General features: G+C 41.1%; 1 protein-coding gene across 3 annotated transcripts; it reads left to right on the forward strand.

Annotated features, from left to right (window-relative positions):
- Positions 1 to 24: 24 nt before the first annotated feature.
- COMMD8 (COMM domain containing 8) lies at positions 25 to 18765 on the forward strand. Of its 3 annotated transcripts, XM_075091562.1 has the most exons (6): positions 25 to 463; positions 8199 to 8225; positions 13380 to 13535; positions 14552 to 14704; positions 16449 to 16604; positions 18264 to 18765. In XM_075091562.1, the coding sequence occupies exons 1-6, from the start codon at positions 410 to 412 to the stop codon at positions 18282 to 18284; spliced, it is 567 nt and encodes a 188-aa protein (XP_074947663.1). In that variant the 5' UTR covers positions 25 to 409; the 3' UTR covers positions 18285 to 18765. The 3 variants fall into 3 exon arrangements, with proteins under 3 accessions (XP_074947663.1, XP_074947665.1, XP_074947664.1); XM_075091564.1 differs by lacking the exons at positions 25 to 463; positions 8199 to 8225 and adding an exon at positions 12163 to 12272; XM_075091563.1 differs by lacking the exons at positions 25 to 463; positions 8199 to 8225; positions 18264 to 18765 and adding an exon at positions 12163 to 12272 and having other exon boundaries at positions 16449 to 16652.
- Positions 18766 to 19232: the final 467 nt, after the last annotated feature.

Genomic DNA, 19232 nt, shown 5'->3' on the forward strand with positions numbered 1-19232 from the left:
ACCGCCCTCCGCTCGTCGCTCTGCCCTCACCGGCCTTTCGCCGCTTTTTTCTTCTCGGCTTTTTCCCGCTCTGGCCTTTCCCCCCCCGCGCAGTGACTGAGGCAGGACCCGCCAGTCCGGGCGGCGGCGGGGGACCTTTCCAACAGCGGCCCCGCCGCACGCCCCACGGCCCCGGCCGGGCGACGAAGCTTTGCTCCTTGTCGTACGGGCCAGGACTTCGGTTGCCGCTTCGGGAGGCGAGGTTAGGTGCTGCCATCGAGCCCTTTCCCCGAGCCGGGGGCCAAGCCAGCCCCAAGCCAGCGAGACGACGGACTGCGTGCAGGCTAAGGGCCGTCGTGCCCAGGCGTCAGCAGTTGTGCACCCGCTTTCCTCCTGCCGTGCTCAGGAGCTGCGTTTTCAAAGCAAAAAAATGAACAGAGCTACTTTTACAGTCCCATCAACCACAGCGCTTGCCCATCCGAAGGTTAGTTATCGTTTAAAGGCTTTTTTTTTTTTTTTTTCCCCCTTCAGGCCTCAGCGCATGGAGGTGGCAGCAGGAATGCGGCTGTGACAGAACCTGATGCCCTTGACAGCTTGTCAGGGAAATTGATGTTCTCGATCTTTTGCCAGGGCAGTCCAGCACTGAAGGTAGCTTGGCCTGTTTAAACGTCAAGCTTTCTAGCTACTGGGCTAATCAGGTTAGCAAACTCTTGTTTTCTAGGAAGTAGGCCTCTGGTTATTGAGAAACTGCCCAATTATCTTAAATACATCATTGCCATCAGGAACCTCAGTGAGTTGTTTCAGCAACAGCCCTTTTGAAGCCCCATGCTGTCTTTTTTGCTCTTCTTGCCTTCCAGAGCACTCTTGAAGGCTGTCCCATACAATGAAATCACATGGCCTTTTACACGGACGTGAGAGGATTCCTACTCCAAGACCATGTTCTGCTGAAAAAGGAGGGGGAAAAAAAACAGAAGTAGTTATTTGCAGACCCCTTGGTCCCTGTTGAAATGGACTGGAGTTATCAGTACTTGTCCAGTGTCAACAATTGATTCCTAACACAGAGCTGGGAGGGCTGTGCTGAGCCGCGGTAGCTGGTTGCATTCTCCTTCCCATGTGCATGCCATTGTTTTCCTCTGTTGTCCAGCATTCTAGCACACCCTGCACCCCTGACCACACACTGAAAACACTTTGGTTATATTTCAGTGAACAGCAGCTGATGGTCTGTTCTTTCAAGTGCTCATATGGCCAGCAGGGATTTCAAAACATACCGTGTGTCAGATGGAATAAAAATACATCTGCATGAAGGAGGTCCATAACTGCCACCTTGAAATTATGCAGGTTTATTCTTCCGGGCAGGAAAAGATACCGAGTTCTTGTGTTTCCTTGGCAGCATCCACCCCATTGCTGGCTCAGGTGCTGTAGGAAAGAGGATGCTGCTCTGGGGAGGGCAAAGTGAACTGCTGCAAGATTCAAGGTGGTAGTAGGCCTGCCAGAAAACGGTTACTTTAATGTTGTTTAATTGGTTAACATATTGATTTACTGGAACTTTCAGGTTAGTATAGGTGTTTGAGAAAGAAGAGAACATCACACAGCTTTTAACAAAATAGCTACCTCTTCTGTAATCATATTGGAGCCGTATATACTTCAAATGCGGAGTCCCACATTTCCCATTCATATTTTTTCATGCATGTCAGTCCATTCTGTAAGCTTACAACTATAAAAGGCATAAGTTTGTTTCCCTTTTTTTGCCCAGCAATAACAATTGCCCCAATTAAGCCTGCATATGAGTGCACTGCAAAAATACCTGGCCAAACCATAAATGAGCTAGCTTGGCTTCCAGTAGGAGCATAGCTGCTTTAGTGCAGCGCTCTGTGCAGTTTAATTAGGTATGTTGGAGCAGGGTATATAAGCTGTTTGGAGAGGTAGGTCTGACTGGGTGAGTGGGAGGCTTTACTGGCACCTGACTTGGCCATTACACATAAATGTTTTAACTTTTATTCTTTCGTACTGCTGGCCAGTAGTACAAGTGGTCTTGATTCCAAGCATGCAAAGCAACCACCCAGCATGTTTGAAGTGAACTAAAGCGATTTCTCCCAAGTATTTTATGGAAGAGCACTACAAAGAAGATAGTCACCAGAGATAATGCTTGACTGAGAAATCTCACTGATAGCTTTTCTGTGTGGAGGTAATAAAACTGAATGTCATCCACATAGATATAGCCCTTTTTTCCAGAGAGGTCTGCAGGTGTCTTTCATATTCATTCCTGAACCACCACATGAAAAGAGAAAACTATGGGCATGTGAGAGCCATTGATGACTCCAGCACTGTAGGAGAGCTCTTTGGTCTCCTGTGTTCTTCAAACCCACTCTCTGTTCATGGCTGCAACAACTCTGCAAGCACAAGCATGCACAGCTCATCCAGCTGTGCTCCTATTGGCACTGGTTGGGACACATGAAAGAGGAACTTACATCACGGGAACTGTCAGCTAAACATGTTGGCAGACTGAAAACTTTCCCACGAAGACCTGGAAGGAAGAGGGAAATTTGTTGCAGCATGCCGTCAGACATTTCCCGAAGCACCTCAAGTTAATGAAATGATAAGCACCTGGGTATGATTCCTCAGACATTTCAGTGCCAAATCCACATAAGTAGCAGTGCCAGTGGGGATCTGGGTTTGTAGACATAGATGGTTATCATCACGGCGCTGTGGGTACTCCTGGACCAGCTTAGCAAGTACAAGGTGTATTCATATCAGGTCAGTGGAGGTACCTGAGAGATCTGGTGTGTATTTACAGTATAAATAGTGGCAAACTATGATATACACACTGCTTTAAATATCTTTGAAGATGTGGTAGCATATTAATCATAACTTATAGCCAGAAAGGGACTTGATTATCACCCAGTAATTCGATCACCTTTTTCCTCCTTAGTTCTGCAGTAAACACAAATAATTTAACTGTAGCACAGACCTCACAAAAAACCTTAAATTTTAAATTACACTGAATTATTGTTTACAAGATCATTGGCTAAATGATGCATTTAGAGTCCTAACCAATGTTATATGTGAACACCCAATATTGCCAGTGCAAATTAAAACTGTCTGTTGTGCGTATGCAGTAAGGTAGTCTCTCACTACAAGATACTCAGATATATTTCCTGACAGGACTTCAGTCTGACTCCATTTACAGGATGATGGATGCACAGTGAATGAGGCAGCTGTTTATCTGTCCTAGTCTGTGTGTGGCTATAACCTTTATTTACCACACACTATGTAAATCTGTATGGGTTTATTGATTTCCTTGTGAGGAGATTGTGTTCATCATTGGAGTGAGCATTTTACAAATATTCATGAATTTTCCTCACAGCTGCCTGTGAGACAAGAAGGTATTACTACTTCCACATTACAAAGAAAAAGTTGAAACAAGGGAGAATAAACACCACAACGTGGAAGTGTTTGCTAGTGATTCTGAGACCACGTGCTTAGCTTGAAAGACCTAACATTTGTTTTTATAATTTTACAGTGCAAGGTAAATTCTGTGTATATTATATACATTTTGCAAATCTTGAGAGAGGTAGAGTAGGTTTGTAAATATTATCATGGGAGCTTTCCTGAAAGGCACCTTCTGAGTCATTGAATCTACTCCCTTGTTATTGCAAACATGCTGTGTAATCTGGTTCATAAACTGACTGAGCTTTATCTTAAAAGTAATTAGGTGTTTTGCTCATATTACTGTATCAGAAAACTGTTCCAAAGTATGCTTGCTCTGAGAGTCAAGAATTATCTTCTAGCTTCTAAACCCATTTGCTCATATACTAGCAGTGACCAGTGTTTTAATGGTTTAAATAGTCCTTTTTGTTCCTGGTGTTTATTCATCCACCTTTGTTTTGCTAAAGTAAACAGATAAGAATGAATTATATCAAGCCAAACAAAGGCTAACTACATTCTGAATAAAAGTGTCCAACCAAAGGTGTAATGTGGTTCAACAAATCCATTCAGACCTTAGTTAATGTGGGATAAATTGCCATGACGTAGCTTGTGTAGGCAAGTTTTAAGGGAGTAACTGCCTGTAGTATTCACTCGTGCAATCCACATGCTTTGCCTGTGCTTTATACCATTATGTTTAGCCAGTTGCAGAATGCCAGCAATCAGGAAGCTTGCATTATATCCCAGTTCTGGAGGGCAGTTATTAGCAGTCAGTAGCAGTTATTATTGACGTAGCATTTACTGTTACACCACTGACTGTGGTTTGGCCATTGCGTGTATTAGGAACTTCCATCCTGAAAGGCACTAAGACGATGGGACTTTTTGTTCTAGGGTTTTTCATTCTGTTGCCTGTTCCGCAGAAAGTAACTATCGACTGGAATTTAACAAGGAATCTGAAGTAGTCTTTCACTTTTAAGGGGCTCTGAATTACCAGGACAAGCAGAAAATCATCTTAAATGAGATATCATCATCTTACTGCAGCTCCTAATGCAGCAGGAATTTACCTCTTATCTTGGCATTAGTACTTTCTACAGTAGGGAAGCTGAATTGGTAATCTATAATGAGATGCCAGCTTCTAACAATCTGGGTTCCCTGCCCTGCTGAATTAACATGAGTCCATCGAATAAGAAGACACAAAACTATAACTGTAAAGAAAAGGAACACCATCTGATGCTGCTACTTCTGGGCTGATGGGAAAGTGTGTATGGGTAGAAAGTAGTACTAGCTTAATGGGATTTCACACAGACAGCTTTGATGCACTTGGATAAATTGCTGTATCCCTTCTTTTTCTGTTTACTGCAGCGTGGCAATTTCCATGGCTAATCTTCAGCCTTATTTTATCTACGGCTGTAAGCTTATTATGGGTGTGTTTATACTGCTACAGTTTTATTGTGCATCAGAACCCTTCTGATACACTTATGATAGGTTTGTGCCTTCCTTTTCATTGTATATATAAAGCAGGTTATTTGACTTCTTGAATTTACCTGGTCCACAAAACAACCTTAATTCTGCATCTTCTTTTTATCAAACCACTATATCAGCTGATAAAATGAGCTGAGTCAGCAGTATAAAATGAACTATACAGTAAATGTTGCTTTTTTCTCTCTCTTTGCTTGTAGAAAGTTATTGCCTGGGTTATAATTTTTCTCAAGCTTTTTTTTTCTATTCACTAATTTACAGTTTTTCTAACTTATAATTTCTTCTGAACAGACGACTCCAACTTGCTAAAAAATTTTTTCACTGTTTTAACATAGTTACGTATGTCACAACTACTGTATCAACTTCTTGAACAAATAAAAATAATCCAGCAGATGGATATGGAGATGCCACTTGGACTTTTGATTCTCTCACCCAAGGCTGTTTTTCCATAAGATAGTTACTCTAGTTTTAGGATAGCCAGTATCAGATCAAAAGTGTCTACAAGATACCACACTGATAAAAACACATTTTTATGGTTCACATGTATTTAAACATTTAAACATTTTTGAAGGTGAAACTTTGTCCCAGCAGACTTTATATCTGATCCTCTCACCTTCTAGAGCCAATATAAACCAAGATTAAGGTAAAGTATAGGCCAAGATAAAGATATAGAACAATACCAAGACAAAGCACAAGTACATCTTTAGCTAACTTGGAAGAAATGTTACCGCATGCGTGTTGCTGATCCACTTGGGTAGCCCAGAACATCACAGATGCAAGATTAAGTAATGAAAAGCCACGGCCATTGTAAAGACAAGAGAGATTTATAGTTTCACAGGTATCTGTAGGTCAAGTTCAAACGTATAAGGAAGCCTAGGGTTTACTTTTAACAAGTACTATATGTGACACTATTAGGACAACTGCTCTTTGCTAGGATTTTATGTCATATAATGCATTGTATCTAACATGGAAAAAATATAGCCTGTCTTTGAATGAACACTTTATATTTTCTCCTTATTTTCCTCCTATAGGTTGAGGAACTATTTAGGGAAAACTAGGAAAATGAACATAATTATAAATTTCCTATTTTAAGCCACTCCGGATTTCTCCTGAAATATTCTCCAAACTGTGAAAGGAAAATTTCTTACCACATTCCTTACAGTGGCTTGTGGATGAACAAGCAGACCATGTCTTCACAGTGCAAAGAGAAATTGTCTGGAGAGCTCTTCTCCAGAATTTGCTCCAGAGTAACTCTAAATAAAAGCCACTTCACTGAAAATTAAGAATATCTCTACTGATGCAATAACAGCATTAAACCATTGCAAATCTGGTGTGAGCAAAATACTAATCAAAGCTATTGTCACATGCCTAATGAGATTCATTATTTCATTTAGGAAAGTCTTGCCCTTGTGCATGAGCCAGAGGGTTTTCAGATTTTTTCAGCTGGCTGGCAATGCTTTTAGATAAATTAGAACATTTTTTGTATCTAGAAAGAGAGATTATACATAGGCAAGCTGAGTTACAATGGCTTTATTGGCGCGACTCTCTTACTCATCAGTGACTAAGCCATGAGAAAATTGTTTGCAAAGAAGCATGCAGTGTGCCTGTCTTCTTTGTGTATCTTTGTTAATTTGAGACACTCTCATGTTGAAGAAAAAGGGGAATTGCAGTAATATGATTCAAAGCAGAAGTTGTCCCAGGAGTCATGGAGGTCATGGAGTTTATACAACTTGCTAACAGTGTGACAGTTAGCAAGGTTTGAAAAGCTGGTAACTATAAAGAAGTTGTCCAGGACTCTTGCAGCTGCTTCCCAAAATCTACTTTTCAAATTAATACATGAATATTTAGTTAGCTTAGTGAGAAGATGCCACTTGCAAATTATTTTTTTCTGGCCACCTCCTCGTCTGCAATGTATTTCTTTGCATTTCTCATGAACACTACATTTGCTGTGTTTGTATCGTATTGCCATGTGTTTCCTAAGAAAAAGAATTGCTGTCATTCCAGGGCACACCTGGCTTGCTGCCATGGTCATACTTTTCCCAAAATACACAAGAACTGCTGGTTCTTATCAGATATTATTTAAAGTTAATAAACATGATGGTGTAAAGCCACAAACTTAATGGATTCCTACACCACCTGTAGGAACAGTCAGATATTACTATCTTAATTCTGCAGGTGGGGAAACTCGGATGAAGAAGATGAAGTGGGTAGCAAATAATATAGTGGCAGAGCTGGAATTTTTTCTTTATACTAGTTCTGTGGTAAGTATGGTAGTCACACAGTCTGTCTCAGAAAAGAAAAAAATGAAAACAGGTGTTAAATATCCTTCAAGGAAAGTTGTATGTGTAAAGTGTACTAACTGCCTCCACTGTCCTGAGATTGCGTACAGAGGCATGGTTAGACAGGATTTGTTTTTTAATAGGAGTCTAGGAACATCTTCAGTGAAGTCTATTGAATTGTTATTTCCCATGGAAAAGAGAAGGGCAGGGTAGAAGCTGGTTGTGAAAAGCTGCCCCTTATATATTATTTAGAGACCGTGAAGAAGTCCAGGCATTCTGGCCAGCACAGTGTGCTGCCAGAGTAGACACAAACTGATAAGACTGAGAAAGACTTGTAAATCCCAAGGGCATTTGCCTTGGGAGCAAGTTGGCTCTATTTACCCTGGAAGGGATTTGGTGGTAAAAAAGCACTGCTGTGCTGTCCTGGCAAAAGCACTCTTAACAATAGCGTAGCTGTATCAAAACCTTTGCTTTTTCTTAGTCTGTTAGAATTACCTTCTCTTTGTATGCCCTTGGTTGAGACAATCCCTGGCAGCAAAAACAGAGGTTTGCCAGCATAACTATTTGAGCAACAGCTGTCCTTTTTACCATAAAATACTATGTGATAAAAATAGAACCTATAGTAGTTATCATAGTAGCTCTCAACTCAGAGTGATACAAGACATATAGTCCATGAATTCCTTGTATGGATGAGAGATGTCCCTAGTAGTGTGTTTGTTATTTTAGGAATACTTTCTCCCCACTGCTATTATGATGTGTTGGTGCAACTTGCTATGCAGCATATTCCAGCGTCTACTAATTGTTGTTTACTAAGAGGGCTAAGAGTCCCCATAATCTACCCACAGGGCATTTTCTTTTATCTTTTATGATGCCCAAATAATTTTGAAAAGCACCAACACACTATTACCATTCATTATTAATATTAAAATCTTAGGGTTAGGCTTAGAAAAGGGGAGGAATATTTGGCTTATAGTTTTACTGCATCTGCCCTAAAAGTGATTATTAATTTTCTGTTGTTGTTGTCTTTCTGCATTCCAGGCATTACAGTTATTAGACCTGCACATGGTGAGTAAAATGCCAGTCCTGACGCATACCTGCTATTCAGTTCCCCTAGAACTCTTAGGCATGAAAAGAGGGATGTAGAAGAATAGAAGTGGTAAAAATAGATTTTTCCTTATAAAATGGTAGCAATAAATCAGAAGAAAATAAACCCTTCTGCGTGTTCCCTGGACACAGGATAAAAGATAATGATGCTGAATTGCAGGAAAGGAGGGTTAGGAGAATATCCATAGGGACTCCCACTGGGTGGCAGATGAAGGCTCCTCCCTCTCCTGTCAAAGAAGCTTGTGCAAAGAGGTGCTTCTGGGTGACGGGGGAAAAGGCAAGACTTGGAGGCTCCAGAATACATCTGTGCCTGCCTAGCTGTGGACAGAAGATGGTGACCAGTGGGACTCATGAGCATACAGCCCCAGTTACTGACTCCAGTTTGTGCTGATCTATGAGTTGTTACTTTAGTGGGTATATGGCTCAAGCCAAATACAGGCTCCTCGGCCTATAGAATAGGTCACTTCTCTGGCCTAAACTATTCCCCTGCCTCTGTCCTACCAAAACATGGATGTGATACCAGCTCCTGGTCCTTCCACTACCTCAGGCAGGCAGGTGTTGAGATGTATACAGTACAGATATTTTTAAAAAATATTATGATAACTCATTTGATTTAGAATAATATGTACAAGACTTTTCCCATGTGGTACTTCAAAGTGTGTTCAGAGAGTCCAGCAATAGCAGTTCCCCTCTGAAAATCTTGCAGTGTAGCAGAGCTCTTCTGAATGATCTCTTTAGTTTGTTCTTGCCTGTGAAAGGTGGTACAGAGTTCGGTACATAAATTGTGTGTCTCTGAGGTGATGTTGAACTACAAGAATGTCCCTCACAGATCTTGCTAGATCTTCAGGGTGATCTGTTGGAAGGACAGAACTGCTACAGAAACCATCAAGAGGATTTTGAAATTTCAGAGTAAGAAGTGAAATCAAGAACATTTAAGGAAGTCCCTTTAGTTACATTTCTTTACTGGACAAAGGTAGAGAAGATAGAGACAAGTATGGAGCTATTGACATAGCCTGTACCCGCTATGCATGATGTACTGTACCCTTCCTGTCTCATAGTGAATACACAGGCAGTATATTTACAGAATGGGGCGGGTGAGGGAAGGAAGAGAACCAAAACTTGTCATGGTTTTATGTGCTTACATTTTACAAGTAAAATAATTTGAGGAACTGATTTCTCAATGATTATAGATTATGAAGAACAAATAGCTGATAAAGAATGTTCTGCACATTAGTGTCATGTTGTTTATCCAGCCTGACTTCTTATGAACTTCACTGGCTGGTCAGAGTGTAAAAATTAAATAGAGATACATAATTTTCAATCTCCTTCAGCTGTAGCATATCACTATGAGTATGTTTGTATGTAAACTTCTACAAAAGCTTTCAAGATTCCTGGTTTAATAATTAAAGTAGTTAATGAGTTGGTATTCATGTGTCAAGCTGTAGTTTCAGGACCGATTTCATCTGATCTAAGTGTGGGCTGCCAGAAGGGGTAGTTTTGTCTTCCCCCTCAGTCCCAATGACAAAGTTCTCTTCTGTTTGAAGTGGTGCTCTGTTCCAACCTGGGTGAAATCTAACACGTGAGAAAAATGAATAAGTGCAAAAATAACAATTTGGTTTTAGCCACATCAGTTGCAGTTTCATTCTGCAGCCACAGGCACCCTAACATTGGCAAAAACGGAAGGGGAAATGAAGCAGAGCTAGAAACAGGGACTAGGGGACCAGCAGGACCTCCCTTCTCCATGGCAGCCTACATTTAGCTCATCTTAATCTGAACTGCAACCTCGTGTTTCCTCTGCCTTTAAAAATCCCATTTGCTGGTGCCTCTGTGTTGTTAAAATGCAGAATTATACCTTTATTTCTATTGCAATATGAATTTAATAGCTCCTTGTGGGTCAGAGTTATCCTGGTGCTCAGATGCTATCCCCAACTGCATATACTTAGAGCAATGTAAAGCACCTTTATGCTACTCTAATATTAAGAACCTCTGATTATTAAATTATTTTCCAATGTTTTAATTATTTCCATTCTCCCAAAACCAAGGGCAACAAAGTATTAAATTTAAATATTATTAATTACCGCAGTTTAGGTTGTGAGTTATCTGTAAAAGCAGACCCCTCTGTAAGTCAGCAGCAATGTGGATAATGTAACGCAATGTCCACTCTGTATTTCTCTCTCATAAAGCTGCCCTTTTCTTGCTCTCCTGGAGTCTCTTGCCTACCTACTTACTGTTGAACAGGTTTCCCTCCCTGTCTCTGTGTCATTATTTGACAGCTTACATTCAGAGGGCTGGGCTAGGTTATTGCTGTTGTGGTAGAGAAGCATGAAAAGCTGGTATTGTTAAGGCCTAAGACCTGATGGCAGATTCAAATAACGCAAGTCCAAATAAACTCCCAACTGCCAAAGGCCAGCTTTGTATGCCCTGCTACTTTGTAGTTGTACGTGGGATCAGAAACACGGAGTTCGCTAACCCAGCTCTGGTTTCCTTGCGCAGTCTGACTTTGCTCCTCATATATCAGCAGGCTGAATCCAAAATATTATTTGAAGCTACACATCAATGAAAAGTGAAACTCTTTATTCTTCAGACCTGCAAAAACTAAGCTGCTTTGAAAGCGTTCACTGAGATTGTGTCAGACAGAACGGTGGTTCCCTTTTACATGTCACTGACTTTCATGCGATACATCTTTGCTTTCTTGCATTTATCACTTGCTTGATCCCTTTCAACTGAGTGGGACACTCATTACATTTCTCCTTATTTCCCCTAACTTAGTTCTCTCCAAGTTTGGACCTCCTTCGTGTTTCTCCAGCGTTGCCTCTGGGTCTGTTTTGTTTGGAGCAGAAGCTCCCTCTGCTGCTCTATTTTGAAGCGTGCAACATTGCACGTACAGCCAAAAGAAACTGCAGAGGTTTCCAGTTATCTAACAAAGCAAGTTCTAAGGGAATAAATGCAATTGTTATTGAAGATTATAGAAAATAATTTTTATTTGCATGCTCAGGTATTCCTGAATTTAACAGAAGCCTCGAGTAATTTCTCCATAATAAAATTAAATATAGTTTCTAGAAGCCTTTAATAAAAATCTAACCTATTAGCAGTAGCAAACCCTGAGAGAAATTGGGTGCATCTAGAAGTTTACAGTCAGCAAAACAAGAAATCGGTTCTTCCCCATCTGTTTCCTCTCCAATCCTCCTGCGCACCTCACTGTTCCTACAAGGCCACATATCTGTCTTTGGAGAAGACGTGCTGCAAACAGACTTAATCAGCCTGGGGTTTTGCACAGACCTTGTATCCACTAGTACAGACTTGTAGCTGCTTTCATATTCTTATTGTCCGGTGTTACACTTACAGACCCATAATTGCGTGCCTGTGAGTTAGCCTAGTGATTTCAGTGGAATAAAGTCTGTCTACAGGTACTTCAGTTTCTGTGCAGTTTTGTCTTGCTTGAATTGACATTCAAATCAACTTAAGGCACAGAAGCGTCATTGCTAATGCTAAAACCTGTTCTGTAAACCTCCTCCGTGGTCTGGTTAGCATTGAACTCACATCTCAGCAAATCAGAAACAAGAAATGAGTTGTTCATGGTAAACACTGTACCGGCAGCATGCACTTCTGTAGTGAACATTTCTCCTGACTTCTTCAATTTTATGTAATACCAGAGATACGGTGCCTGTTGTAAGCCTTGAACTTCCTCCCCTGCCATCAGTTCAAAGGTTAGCCTGTTAAAGGGTGAAAAAGCAAAGCTACAAAACAGGCAGAATGTAAAAATAGCTAAAGCGTTATTGCCTATAAAAGCTCGCAAAATTTTTCGGGGAGTTTAACTCCATTCGCCATCTTACTGAAGGCTGCACGGAGCGGCGGGGCCGGGACTCGAACCAGCGCCTCAGGGCGGGTCTTCGCCCGTGCGCATGCGCCTCGCCGCCGGAGGCGGTCACGTGTGCTGTGCTGCGCGGCGGGAAGGGCCGGGGAATGCTGCGGCCGCTGGAGAAGCTCCCGCCGGGACGGGCGCTGGAGGTGGGCTCCCCGCGGCACCGGGCGGCGCCCCGGCGCCTCTGAGGCAGGCCCAGCCGTCGGTCAGCAGCCGCCCGACGAGGCAGCCGGTTTCCGTGAGGACGGGGCCTCCAGGCCGCTGCCGCCCTGAAGCGAACGGGGGATGGGGGCGCGGCGAGAGCGGGCGGGTCCGTGTGTCCCCCCCCGGTCCCGGCCGGGCGGTATCCGGTAGCGCGCCTTGGGGCTGGGGAGGGCGGTGTTCGCCGCGGGGAGGCAGAGGTGCCGCTCCCCGGCACCTGTGAGGGAGGCCGAGCCCCCGGTCCGCCTCCGCCCACCCGGGGCTGCTGGGCGGGCGGTGCCGCTCCCCTCAGCGGCCTCTCCAAACCGAAACCAAAAGTACCGGCTCAAAATACGCGGAGGGTGCGTGCAGCGGGTGTTCTTGCCCTCGCTTTGCTGTTAGAAGTTATTGGAGATGTCCTTGAGCTCTTCCCTGCGCAGGGGGGCTCGGCGCTGTGGGAGGCGGGCGGCGTGCGGGAGAGCTCCCAGCCGCTCCCAGAGAGGCCCCGTCGATTTCCAGTCGGTGAAGCCGTGGGCAGGCTGGGTGTGCCTCGCTGTGCCGCGCTGCTCAGAGAAAAAGTCCTGCAGGCGGCCAAGAAGCCAGGCGTACAGAAGAGCCTCGGTGCTAGAGGGCAGTGGTTTGGGAGATGGGAGAGATCCGCAGGCACAGGCCTGGAGATGCGCACTTGGAGTTGTGCTTTGCATTCTGACAATCCCGGTGCAGAGGTGACTGAGGTGCCCTTTGGTGTGGCAGCTCAATTGCTCAGCAGTATATTATAGTCATGCGTGAAACCATTAAGTCCAAATGTAAGTCCAAGATGAATCTGAATAATGTTGTGATTTCTGTAGCCAAACCTTGTGAATTGACTTTGGGGGCGAGGGGAAGCCGGTTCATATTTAGGGACTACCTCTCTATGCCTTTTTAGAATGGTGCATGGGCTGCACTCAGGAAGCATCGAGATGGTACCCAGTGAAGGGAGGGGTGATAACTGAATTGCCCGATCTGATATTCTCTCTGGTGTAGGTTACCTGTGATAGAATCACGTTCTTAAGTTACGTATTACATTGTTTCAGTTCCTTCATAAAATAGTTGATGGTATCTGTGGTCGTGCATATCCTCGATACCAGGATTATGGCAGTATTTGGAGCTTGTCGGAGTGGATAGAGGTTTTAGAAGAAACAATGACATATTTCAAAACTGCAGTTGGTGAAAACATATCTGATGAAGAGGTAAGGGCTCACTGCTGATTGGGCTTGACTTTGAGAGATCATACTGATGTGATTAGCCTTGTAGTTTAGTACTAAAGTATTTTTATAGCATAGCATTTGAATAGCAGTAGACTAAGCCTAAATAGGAATAGGTAGAAAGTTAGCTGCATTTAGAGACACACTGCAAAGATTTTTAAAAGGAAAAGTGAAATTGCATACTGATTTTTTTCTTAAAGAGAAATGGATAATACTTCTTAAAGTGCTGTTCTAGTCACTTAAATTGATCTCTTAAGTACCACCAAATTAGCTCTGTGTTCCTTAAAGTACATAAACCATCGTTACTGTTCCTTATCAATAAAAACAATTCACACTGTTGTTTGGCTTTCTTGGTTCTTTACTACTGCATGAAGTGTTTTAAGATATTGATTGTGTGTAAATAAAAACAAAAAATCTAGGCTGTGAATGGAGGACCGTGTGGGACAGGGACTATAATTCAGGGCATTCCAATATGTACAAACTTTGCAAAAAACTTGTTCCATTATTAGAAATCTTTTTTCTCATCCTTTGCCTATTGCTCATATTTTGACTACCTGCTAGTAGCTAGGTCTAAGAAAGATGCTTGTGCAGCCATAGGAAAGTCCATACATCAGTATGTCTGTTTCAGCTAAGCGCATGTATTTTGTCTCCACTCTGATGTTCAGAAGCTTTCAGAGCTAAACCTGCGTTGTTTGTGTGTGTGATTTTCCTTGTTTGTTTGTTTTGATTTTAGGTCTAAGAAGGCCAGTAAAGCCTCCATTCTCTGGTCTCTTCTAAATTACAACAATTTATTTTTTTTTTGGTACATTGCTATGGTAAATACTGACTGTCAAACACAGAGAAGCCACTGAGGGCAGTGTAAGAAAGATGAGACTATGGACTCTCGTATAACAGCTGTCTGAGTAGAAGCTTGGATATTTACAGAGCACAGCTATTATAGGTGGTAGGTGTTATTTCTGTGGTTCATAGTTTAAGGAATCACAATTATTTTCTTTTTGTAGGCTGCTCAGCAGATAAATGAGTTAAATCCAAACTACCAAAAAGCAATCACAAGATGTCTAAATGGCAGAAAGGAAGAAATCAGGAATGCGCTAGTAGAAAGAGTAAATGCAATCTCTTCTGCCCAGCTGCAGGATTTTGACTGGCAGTTAAAGGTGAGTGTGTTGCCATAATGTTTGAAAGAAGTGTTCTACAACACAGAAGAAACTATTGATATAGTCCCCTTAGACCTGCTCGTTCTGAAGCGTGGTGAATTTTTGTAGGTATCAGAAAAGCACGTTCATCATAACACATCAAAGAATTGCCAGAAATGTTTATAAACTGTAAAATCCTTTTTCTCTTTTTTTCCCCTCTCCTCCTTTCTTTTAAAGCTGCAATATCTACCTCTTTCCTAAAAGGAGATTGACTGTTATTGAGGAACACCTGAAAGTTTCATATGCTGATATCATTTTGAGGCCTGAATTGAAGGGAGCATTTTTACTCAAAGGAAGAAGAAATATTTAATTAATTTAACGAGTAGTACACTGATTCAGGATGTGTATGCCAGACTCTTTTAAAATTTCTAGATTCCTGCAATAAACAATTATTTAACAATTAGTTTGAAATAATTTATCTTTAGACTTATTTTGGTAAGTCAATGATAATTGTGTTGCCTAAATTTGGATGGTGCTTTGGGGTTAAGAAGATGCAGCTGCTTTAAATTAATCTCTGTCAGAGACTTAAAAGTATAAACAGTATAAGTAATGTTGTTTAGCTAGTCCATGGGAGCTGTTAAACAGCTTTGTAGAGCTGTTAAATAGATTCCCATTTCAACAAGTGTTAAATATAATTTGGGCAGCAAACAGCTTTGGAAATGAAACAGCAATGCCCAAAATAGACAAGATTTTTGCAGGAGCAAATATGGCATCATAATGTGCTTCAGATTAATTGTTACTAGGGATTGATCTCTCGCTAACTGCATTTACTGCTGACAAAAATACAAACTAGGCTTACGTGAACTCTTGTTTTTTGCTGTGGTTTCTTTTAACTTTTTCTTCTGGAGGATTTTTTGAGCTCTTTTCTATGCTGTGGCACAAATTTCTGGTACATGTCTGAAGTATTGTATTCCTTTTGCTTTAAACCACTGGTTTTTTCCCTTGACCTGGTTGTGTGTTTTGTTTTGTTTTTTTTTTTTCATTTACCGTAGTTGAATCCTACCAAGGACATTGTTCCTCCTCTGCTACACCACATTATTCTCTCTAAATAAGATAGGTGTGTACAATGCTGACTTACGGTATTATCAACTGATCTTTGATTTTAATCTATTTTTAAAGCCTTATTTATACTAGATTAAGTATAATAGTAAACAAAGAAGAGAACACAATTGGTATGTAATCCTCTTCATCTGTGATTGCCAAATAGGATATCTGACAGTGTTTGATCAGCAGTAGAGAGAGTTGAAAAATGCCCAAAGGTGTCGTCTTTCTCCCAACTGCCCCCTTCTCTAAGACCTTTCTTATTTGTTGATTACCAGAACTATTTGAATATGGTGACTTCAGAATTTGTATACTTCACTTTTAAAGAGCCTTAATCAAATGTATCTTTTCTTTTCACCTAGAATACGAAAATGTCACAGCCCAGTAATTTTAACAGCTTGTTTTGACAAATGCATTGCTATGAAGAAGTGTTTTAGTATCTCAGTATATTGTTGGTATTAACAAATGGACACAAATCCCAACAGCAGGGTGGGGGGGAAGGCAAAACCAAAAACTGCAGAGGTGACTTGTGAGAAGTTAGTTTTGCCATGTTGATGTTTGTTCTGGTAGCGCACATTCAATGTAAAGTGCAGATAAGATGCTGTGAAAGGGTAAAAGCTTAATGGTTCCACCTGACGCTTTGTTTTTTCATCAATCTGCATAGCTTGCTCTCTCCAGTGATAAGATCTCCATGCTGCAAATGCCACTTCTCAATCTTGATCTGGATGTGAGAGAAAATGGTGGAATGAAACAGATTTCTATAGAGATGAATAAGGAAGAGTTGCAGAACCTAATAAATGCACTGGAAGCCGCTAATAAGGTAGCTTCTACTGATATCATCTTTTACTCTTGACTTCTCATGTACTGAGTTTATTTTAACTGAAATTGCTTGTTCTGGGAAGCTTGCTGAAAACCCCAAGTAAATTATTCGTTGGCGACATGACTATAGAGTTACGGAAAGCCTTACATAAGGCAGACTATCTTGGATAGGCTTCAGGGTTTTTTTAGCACAGTTTAGTCTAGAGTTTTTTTAAAAAATGGAATTAGAATCCTGATAAACATGATAGTCTATTCAGAGCACTATTAAAAATTCTTGTGAGAATAGGAGGAGAAGCAAAAGAAATGACAAAGTGTCAGATTAGAGTTGATTTTGAAAGATTAGCGAGAACTCCAGTGTTCTTCCAGCTTCACAAAATACTAGTGGCTGGGAATGCATATGGGAGAGTTGTTTGGTTCAAATTGAGTGCTTTAATTTTTGTGGCATAGTGAGTTGGGAAGAAAGTTACAAAGATCCCAATACAATAACCCAAGAAGTTTCACTTCAGATTTTCTTTATTTGTAGTATCTCAGATTTCTTAATAGAAAAGACTAAGGGAAGTGAGGATATGAAGAAAAATAGTTAGGAGAAGAGTCATCTGACTTGCACCCTGGTGATAACTGTGAATCCTGGAGTCCCTCCTTGTTCAGTTACCTTTCAGTATTAATTCTGGCTCTGCTCTGAGGAGAGTAGGTTTTGGATGTTTTATTTCAAATCTATAAAGGTCTTAAATATTTATTAAGTCTGTTTGCTGAGAGATGGAATTCTCTGACATCTTGGAGGATGGATATAAAAGTCATATCAACATGTTTTAGAAGTTAGAATCTTCTAGTGACTTCATAACACCTAGCGAGTAAGAGGTTTCTTTAGATGTTTTCTATTATGTTCCGATGCTATGGCTGGAGTCCATAGACCAACATTTAGAGAAAGTCTTCGTCAGTATATAACAACTGAAAATAATAGTTTATAGTTAAATACTGTTATAATAGCGGTCTTAATACTTTGAATGACAAAAGGCACTAAGATTATGTCTACCAGTTGTTTTAACAAGGCTGATGTGAGACCTCTGAATAACTACATAGTTCCCAGTAAGATAAATACATTGGTCCAGATACAGGTGGTGTTCTCACGAAACGAGAGCCCTTAACAGCTTGCTTTCCCCTGGATTTCTTCCTCTAAAAGTAAATAGAAATAGTAGCTTGTCATGAACATCACATTGTGCAAAAAAGGATTCTTCCAGGACAGACTTCAGTCTCTGCACGCCTTTTGTTCTGCTTGAAGGTCTGTATGGAAGCTGTGGGATGTTGTCATCTCCTTACCTTAATGCGCGCTCGAGGAGGAATTCACTCTAGAAATGGTCCCTTGGTTCCGCTTTGTGCGGAAGGAATCTCACTAGACCTAGGAATAACTACTCTATTTTTTGATTGCAGGGAGTTGAGGAGTGGTTTGGTTGCAGTAAACACTAAAGAAAGTTATTGGAATTGATAGTTGTGTGAGGTTGTAAAAGAGCGCTGAGAGAGGGATGGTGTATTTTCCAGAGGAAAGGCATGTTTATACAGTTGTATACTATACTGGAACAGAAAGCAAAAAGCTGTATTTCCTAGACTGCTCAAATTTTGGTCTCATCCAACTTCAATCTCTTTCTTTTTCTCCTTTTTGAAGGTTGTCTTGCAACTGAAATGATGGAGTTCAAATCATCAACAGTATCTGCTGGCGATGGCTCCCCAGTTGACCTAGGGTGGGGCTGGAGCAGAAAAGAGATTCTGCAAAGCCAAAAGTTTTCAAAGCTATAAATTACTGAAGTCAGAAGGCTGCTATGATTTGTGACCAAATGAACTACTAATCCTTTGATGAAAGTAATAAAATCTTGTATCTGTTTGACCAAAAACATAAAAATCCAATGTACAGTTGCTTTTAGTACTAAAGATACATAGAACTATAGAAAAGTATCACTTACGACATGTGCCATATTTGTTTTGGTTATACTTCTTCATTGACTTCACAGGTGCCTAGTAAAATTAAGGCATCTTACTTGCTTAATATGTAATCCTTATGTAAGGTGCCATGATAATGAAGAACATGACAGAGTACTTGTAGCATTAATGTATTTATACTTGTAAATAGTAAATAAACGCTTGATTTTGTGGGTGAATAATTGTGGTAAATTGTTTCTTGATTTATTAATCACTAAACTCAGTCTTTTTAGATGCTGGGAAAAAACAGCTTTACAAACAAAAGCAGTACAGAATCACAGAATGGTTGAGATTGGAGGGGTCCTCTGGAGGTCATCTTGTCCAACTCCCCTGCTCAGGCAGGGTCACCTTAGAGCAGCTGCACAGGACCATGTCCTGGTGTTTTTTGAGTATCTCCCAAGGATGGAGACACCACAATCTGTCTGGGCAACCTGTTCAATGCTCAGAAGGTGAGGGAGAAGCTCTGGGGCTTTACTCAGAGTAAAGTTTGGCATTTTTAGCTTTGGGTTTGTATCTTAGCTGATGACTTTTCACTTAAATATGTTAATGTTTTCAAAAGGGGGTGCAGTGCTAGAGAGGAGCTGACCTATGTGGACTGTGAAGAGGATATTCCTAGCCCACTTAATATGGCAGATAACTGGTAAATCCTAGCCTAAAC

This window comes from Phalacrocorax aristotelis, chromosome 4 (assembly GCF_949628215.1).
Source record: "Phalacrocorax aristotelis chromosome 4, bGulAri2.1, whole genome shotgun sequence".
NCBI lineage: Eukaryota > Metazoa > Chordata > Aves > Suliformes > Phalacrocoracidae > Phalacrocorax > Phalacrocorax aristotelis.

Excerpts from the sequence above, each read along its gene's own strand:
- COMMD8 (XM_075091562.1), top strand. The coding sequence starts at position 410 with ATGAACAGAGCTACTTTTACAGTCCCATCAACCACAGCGCTTGCCCAT. Across the intron at positions 464-8,198 it reads CAGCGCTTGCCCATCCGAAG|GCATTACAGTTATTAGACCT; the intron begins GTTAGTTATCGT and ends TCTGCATTCCAG. Across the intron at positions 13,536-14,551 it reads AAAACATATCTGATGAAGAG|GCTGCTCAGCAGATAAATGA; the intron begins GTAAGGGCTCAC and ends TTCTTTTTGTAG.